This window comes from Diorhabda carinulata, chromosome 3, assembly GCF_026250575.1.
Source record: "Diorhabda carinulata isolate Delta chromosome 3, icDioCari1.1, whole genome shotgun sequence".
Classification (NCBI taxonomy): Eukaryota; Metazoa; Arthropoda; class Insecta; order Coleoptera; family Chrysomelidae; genus Diorhabda; species Diorhabda carinulata.
This window is the reverse complement of record NC_079462.1, coordinates 10,426,861-10,434,846: the sequence shown is the minus strand read 5'-3', so window position 1 is coordinate 10,434,846 and position 7,986 is coordinate 10,426,861. Positions and strand designations below refer to the sequence as shown.

General features: G+C 30.5%; 1 protein-coding gene across 1 annotated transcript; it reads left to right on the top strand.

Annotated features, from left to right (window-relative positions):
* Nucleotides 1–6,369: 6,369 nt before the first annotated feature.
* Nucleotides 6,370–7,396, top strand: LOC130891256 (uncharacterized). Its single transcript, XM_057795889.1, has 4 exons — nt 6,370–6,496; nt 6,678–6,852; nt 6,908–6,976; nt 7,073–7,396. The coding sequence occupies exons 1-4, from the start codon at nt 6,420–6,422 to the stop codon at nt 7,295–7,297; spliced, it is 546 nt and encodes a 181-aa protein (XP_057651872.1). The 5' UTR covers nt 6,370–6,419; the 3' UTR covers nt 7,298–7,396.
* The last annotated feature ends 590 nt before the right edge of the window (nt 7,397–7,986 follow it).

Below are 7,986 nucleotides of genomic sequence, written 5' to 3'. Positions count from 1 at the left end.
AAAAAAGTAAATAGTCCTCTAAATAAAGCAGCTCGAACAGAAGATTCAGGCACTGTAAATGCTAAACCTTCGGATTATAACAGTTTCAGTAGGATCTTATACGAAAGAGTAAGGAAAAAAAAGTAAGTTGTATCAATTTCACTATTTAAAATGTGGATGACTTCAACTGCATGAATGAATTTATTTTAACAATGACAGCTTCAACACTTAAAAACCAAATTATTGTGCACAATATTCATTCTCTTAATTAATGTGTGTTGAAATCATATCAACAATTTAGACGTTTAGATATACCATTAATTTTCATATCTTTTGAAAGTTCAATGGATGGCTTATTTGAGGATAACGAAAAGATATATCAATCATATTTGGATATAGTGATATGTAGGTAAAACTCGAAAAAAACACATGAGATTTGTGATAATTTATAACCTAACCGAAGTATTTGATTACAAATTATAAATATCACCGATATAAAAACAGTAATGTTATGAGAATTCTGGAAAATCCACTTGACTCCATGTTTTTTTTTTCACTCCTCAGACGGTTATGAATCCAATATCCAAGATTTATTTTCAGTCGTGGCAGATTTTATATTACATGATCCAAAGAAATTTTTCACAGTAGCAGTTTCTGAAACTTTTTTACTAATTTGCTGAGAGTGTACTTAAACTTCAAAAACTAAAAGAACGATTTAACTGATTAGGAATATTACCATATTTTGCTATATTACGAATCAATTTCAAAGTGAATCGATCAAGCTGTTTTCTAGATATACTCAAAATGATTATTATTGAAATACCCATGTTTCTATAGAATAATATCCAACTCATTTATACACAATCAAAAGAGTATAAGAGCATTTCCCAAAAACTCAACAGTTAATGATCATGTGAGCACAGTATGACTAACTAACCTCTCTAATCATATTGAAATATGATTGAGGTATACTATTATGTTTTGTGACTGAGACATTTCATGAAGTTCCAGTACCATATTATATTGCAAGAGGCAACCCTTACTAGCATATAACGAATCTGGTCCTTTCACAAGATAAGGAAACTAAAGATCCATAAAAAATACCATAGTCGTGTAATTTGAAATTCCATGATTGTGAATAGAATGGAATTCTATTGTTTCCTTGCTATTTTCGGTTGAGAAAATTCATCTAGTATCAACAATATTGATTTTTTCCCCACATTCAATAGCTGCAGAAAGAATCTATAACTAATAATTTGTCTAAAAACTTCATAGATAAATGTTAAGTACTAAAATATCATATTCCAATCCTCACAAATAATAATAATAAATGTCGAATGACTGCTTGTTCATAACATTTAAGAAAATATTCGAATTTGAAAGACAAACTGTATATAAGGCTTACTTTCCTCTTACTCAAAGTAGGTATCTAGGACTTAATATTCTCTATAAAAACGGACGAACTGTTAGGCTTGGCAGTGGCCTCTCTCAAGCCCACGAACTTATTCGTTATCAATTTTCAACTTCATTTTCGTATGTAATATTCAAAATAAAAATTATGAATCGTTTTTATTTCTGAAAATGTCGAAGAATTTGTACATTTTATCTGTTTCGGTAATGAATTGAATAATGAATATCTTCGACGTTTTCTTTATGACTTTTAATAAGAGGACATTTTATCGCAAGAAAAAGTCCAACCAATTAGTGTAAAGTTCTCCGAGAAGTATTTTTCAGATATGTTTTAGTATTTAAATGAGATGAGGCTTTATTTTTGAAGGAGGAATCAATGAATTTGACAGGGAAGTCTTAAACATCAGATGTTTTTTACCGTCTCTATGGTAGGTGAAGCGACTTTCCTAGCGACTGAACACCTCATTGATTATTTCGTTGCTTACTAGCATTTATTATATAACTAATTAGAGACATCATTTTTATTTTGTATGAAACTTGAATAAATTCTATATTGCAGTTGATTCCTAATCTGTGAAAATCCTATGATATTATGTGAGTTCTTTAAAATTTCTAGTTTATTGTTTTTTGGGGAGACTCTATATTCACACCTCTATATTCACGACTGAATATCAATAGCAATTCTCCTGCTGCTTCCAAAGTTTATTTTTCAATATGTTGAATTTCAGAAAGCTTTACAAAAAAAAAGAGATAACGTAACTTAGATATAGATAATTTACTGATGAAAAGTTTTCAAAATTCAATATATTGTTTCGTCTTTTTATTTTGTTTAGTAGCGTATTTTTTGTTTGAACGATTCGAGTTAAATATTAATAAAGATCCAACAATCAAGATATAAATTGTTCGTCGACTAAGAGAATTCCCAACAAAGGATATCAAAAGTTTTTATTTAATATCTATAAGGAGTGAATTTGGAGAAAGTTAATTGGAATTTCGCAATATTTTCTCTCGTTGAATGATTTATCTGGATCAAATTATTTAAATATACTAAAACTCAGCAGGCCTTTGTAAAATTGATCTTTTTATGTTGAAATAGGAATTTATTTTAGAAGATTTTTATTGAAAATCAGGTTATTAATTCTCGGGATATCAAATATTTACTTAGTTTTCCTAATGAAAAGTGATTCTCCAGCGGCTTCAGTATATTTGATGACTGTTTTATTGACTATTTTGATAGCTTGAACATGTGTAAGGTCAGGATCCTCGACTACATCAAAAGAAATTACTTCCATAGTACATTTTTTCGCATGTGAAAAATCAAGTATTGAATTGACTGAGCTAAACTAATTATTTCTTAGAAATGAGAAATCCATATTTAGAAATAAATATTTTTATAATTATGGAGAAAGAATTTTCGAAACTTCTGTAGAGTAACCCAAATAATACTTTACTTAGATATGGCTTCAATGTCGTTTAAAGTATTCTCCAATGATATCAATAAGCTTTTATATGCTTTTGAACTAATTATCGAAACATTTTTTCCAATCGGATTATGGCACCTCCCAAATATGTGATTTGAACGCATCAAAGGCTTCTTTGGATAAAGAACAACGTGCAAATCTTGCAATTCATTTTTGATCTGCGAGAATAAAATAAATCATTGGTTGTGAAACCAGAAATGTACGGCGGATAACCCATCTGTTCTAAAACATTTTTGTTTGAACTAATGCTTGAGATCTTGCATTGTCGTGGTGGAGAATAATTCTTTCTCTGCCATTGGTTTCCTTGATTTTTGTGAACACTTCCGGAAAACCAATTCTGGTTTACCATTAAGAATTTATTGTTCTACGTTGGTCTAATGGAACTTTGGTGACATGTGCCAGGATATTTATCTAGTACTCAAGTGTGGATCGTCTTCCAACAGGACACAAACATAAAAAGATTTGTTTTCAGTTGATGCAGTTTATCTGCGCCCCGATTTAGATAAATCTTTCATTAAACCACTTTAGTTAAACTTTTTTACTAATTTACTGACAGATCTTGTTATAGGTTTTTGGTTAGGATATAAATTATTAAAAATATTACACGTTTTTTTGTTGACTTCTACGCCTATCACCATATCCTAATATCATTAAAATATCAATTCGTTCTTTTTAAGATAAGCGATTCATTGCGACTTTCAATAAACTTCAACAAAAATAATTTATTGAAACGTCAAATTTATTATTGTAGCAGTCAAAGCTACCTAAATGTATTATTTTAACTTCGGCTCAGATAACGTAAATGAAGCTATAACTCCGAAATTATGACATTTGATGAAAAATAATAAGTATTTCTCAAGGATTTCGAAAAGCGAAAAATATATAGGGTAATCCATTTGAAATAACAAAGTTTATTATTTTTCTGGAGAAGGGAAAGATCGGACAACAATCTAAATACCACCATAATACCGACCGTACCACAAGTTTTACATTATTATATCTATTCTGTAGTTCTGGTGAATAGTTTATAGTTTATTAATAGGAGTTTTATCGCCATAATAATCCATCAAGACTCTCTTGTTATATTGGATGTCAAAATTTATAACGAATAATTGTAATTTGCAGTATAATGTGTTTTCGATACGTTTAGTATGCTAAAACGACTTTGATTCAGGTTTTTTAATAACAAAAAATAATTTTTATCCCACTTGTTGATTTGTAAATCTGTTCTTGTTATAAAGTGGCATAAATTATGTTATGGGTTAACGATTTTCATAATTTGTAAGTATGGTAATAAAAAACAAGGTGTCTTGTTTTTAGTTTTGTATATATTGAGAATGTTTATAGGGTATAATAGTACATTGATTCCATAGTATAACTTCTAATTGAGAAATTTTTATCATGTTTAGAAACAAATTTTTGGATTCTTTTGGTTGCTTAATTTATTCGTAAATTAGAAAATGTCTAAATCGTGAATGACAACCATGGAAACTGTGATTATGGATTAGGTACATGTGTATTCATGAAAAACTAAGTACGTTCTCGATTGGAATATTATTTTATTTCACTATTTTATTATCAATTCTACACATAAACCTATACCTTTATGACCTGTAGTTCGAAAACCTTTTTTATTTATTTTAGGAAATAACAGAATATATTCTTTGACAAAGTTAAAATGTGTTCTAGAAGTTTTCAAGTTGAAAATTTTATTTCTAAAATCATATTGAAATCGATATTATAATAGTACAGTATCTTAAAAGAGGAGGATTGTTGCATTCAATATTACCACGGTGACTGCTACTTAACAAGACAAACGTTGCTTGGCTCGTTAGGATTTATACTAGAATCCAACTTTACCAAGACGTAAAATTCTGATACAAGTCGTTAACATGTAAGTACCTATATAACAGATATAAAAGTTCAGATTGTAGTGAATTCCAACATACACTTTGCCGAATATTACTCATTGAATTTTAAAAGAAAAGTATAGAAATATATTGATAAATTTTCCCAAAAACTTGAGGTGTTATTAAAAAATACTATTGGTTTCCAGTTCCATTTTCCAGACAAATGTTTTCAACTGCCCTGCAAGATGATATGAGTTCAATTATTATCCAATTAATTAATTTTCTTGAATAAAAATGGCGATATAAGTATAAAAGTCAAAAAGTCAAGAATCGTTGAATAATGCAAAGCTTCATTAGTCTCAATTTCCAGATGCAAAAGAAGTAGAAAAATGGATGCCCAATGTTTTTTACGCAAGCTATAGAATAATTTCATTTAAGTGGTCATCGGTCAAAAGGAAACCTGTAGCTGTACTCACTATTCCTTGAAAAAAAATTATGCAAATGACTATTACTTTTATATTAAAGATAACGTGTATATTTCATATGCCATAACTCATAAAGTCCATTTCCCATTAAAAAGATCTCCCAAGACAAGTAATTTTAGGACGAATATACTAGAACAAAATAATGACAGTGATTTGGACAAGACTCTTGACCAGAAAACACTACACTTTCAATCATCAAAGCAGAACTGAATGTGATTTTAAAGGAGATTCTATATCATCTAAAATTAAAACAGAGTGTCCTCCGCCCACAACATTGGAATATATTAACACGAAGAGTTGTCCAGAATTAAAAGGAAAGTTAACAGTTTTATAAAAGAAGGTGTAAATTTTGTTTGACTGATGTTCCCGGGACTTTTCGAAGCAATGAATGAAAAATAAAATGAGACAATGGAAGCACTTTTTTGCACGCTCTAGAAAATATTTTTAGTATGAAAAACACTCTATACGAAGCATTAGGAAGGCGAACTTAAGTATTGTTTCATTTGAAAAAACATAAAATTGATATTAGTTCGGGAGCTTTTTATTTGTTAATAAAAAATTCACTCAAAACTCATTTGATGTCTATGACCAATTTATTGTAGAATGCCCAACAAATGGCAGAGATTATGTTACTCCTATGACCAATTATGAAAATTATTGATTGCACACTCATTTTTACCTAAGAAAATAGCATATTCCACACATGTACTCAGAAATAACAAAATTTAAATGCTTCTTTTTCTTTCTTATGTTGAATATGGTCTCGAACGATAGAGGGAATAGGCGAATACAATATGAATCTGGCTGGGTACCGAAAGGCAAAAGGCCAAATTTAAGACGACTGAAGAAGTAGAAAATATGATTTTTTGAGGTTATATTGGTATTTACAATAAAAACACAGACCACACCAGACGGGAAAGTAGATCCAAAAAGAAGGCAGTTTTTTTCATCATTGTTCAGTACATTACAAATCGTATTTATCTGTCTTTATCACACTTACTACAAAACGTTTGTAGAGGCGCTTTTGTATTTACAGAAATCTTTCGAAAGTTACATTATTTGCACACAGATGTCACTACCATAATTGACATTAATAAATGGAATGTGAAATGACACATGTAAAACCCCGCCGTTCTGTTTTGTTCATCACGCTACATGCACTTGGATTCTATTTGTGGGTTTGTGTGGTTTCAATAATCATCATTCACCGGAAAATGAGATTTTGTATTGTGTGCGGTAATTCTGAAGACGACGTAAAGCATTTATTTTGCTTTCCCCGTAGCGCAGACAGGTAAACAGAAAATTTATTATCTTGTTGTGTAAGTACCCATACGTTTATGCATGTTAGATGAATGTTTGGTTTTTTATTACTGAGGTTTCCTTACTGCAAAGATTAAAATCGAGCTGTACCAGATGAAACTAAAAAACAGGTTGCTATTTTACAATGTACAATAATTACATGTGTGTTACAGGTCGCAAATATGGCAGGAAGCTATGGGAATGAAATATAGACCACTATGTGGCCATGTTAGAATCTGCAATGAGCATTTCACAAAAGATAGATTTGTGCCGTGTACCTCAGTTTTACGTTTGAAAGCTGATGCAGTGCCCACAATTCTGGAAGTCCAGAAGGACCATGTTATGAAGGTTGTATTCTAATATTAATTAGGTTTGTATTTTACAATGAAAATAATAATTTTAGGGACTGGACCAGATAGCAAATAAAAAAGTAAACATTATATCCCAATATATAATAAAGCCAGAACCACAGGTACTGAATTTTACATATTATTCTAGATGATTTGCTTTTATCTTGCTTTATGCAATAAAACATAACTTAGGTGTTAATTGAAATTCAATTTCTTAGACTCTTTTGGATACCAAATCATTAAGTAATGCAAACAGTGAAGTTACTGAACATGATAAAACAAATTCCTCGCAGTCACCATCCCAACGGGCTGTCACACCAATTTCAAGTACAGTTAGATGTAGAAGGACTCTTTTTAAGGACGTTGAAGGCTTGTGTTCAACACAGATAACACCAAGAAAGCAAAAGTTGATGGTTATTGTGAAGAGAATCCCTATGATCTAATGTTACTAGTTCTCATTCAGTCTGTGTTTGTTATGAAAAGATGTGGCATAGCATTATTATCATTGTGAATCTTTGTTGTACTTATGCAAATACAATTTGACAAAGCTCAATTTTTGTTTCAATTATTTTTCTACATGTTTAAAAACATTTTAAATCAAATTTTAATTCAAAATTAAAAATCCCGCTATTCGTCGGCCAAGAGCACCACCTAGGTACGTTTTATATCGCTATGAGAGAGAAGAACAACAACTGTTTCTCTCGTCTGCCACTTCCAGATTATTGAGTTGCGTGTCTGGTGTGGTCTGTGAATAAACATTTGTTTTGATTTGTGTTTAAATACATACTAGTGTCTACAAGATAATGTAGACGTTAAAATCAAGTGTTATTACCATTACTAGGTAATGGTAAATTCCTAAACAGAACAATATACTGGCCACACCTTTGAGCGTTCTTTTGCAACAATTTTGGTAGATGCAGGAGCAGATCTTGATGAATTAAAACGCCACGGAGGATGAAAATCGTTGGCTGAGCAATACATACGACTAGAAGACTCTGCAACTAATCGATTAATGACTGCTAATAAAATAATGAATACCATTAGCAGCACTAGCACATTAAACAAAGAAGTTCCAAATAGAAACATTGAACATAGTGTTGAACAAAATACTGAACAAATCCACTGTAATTTA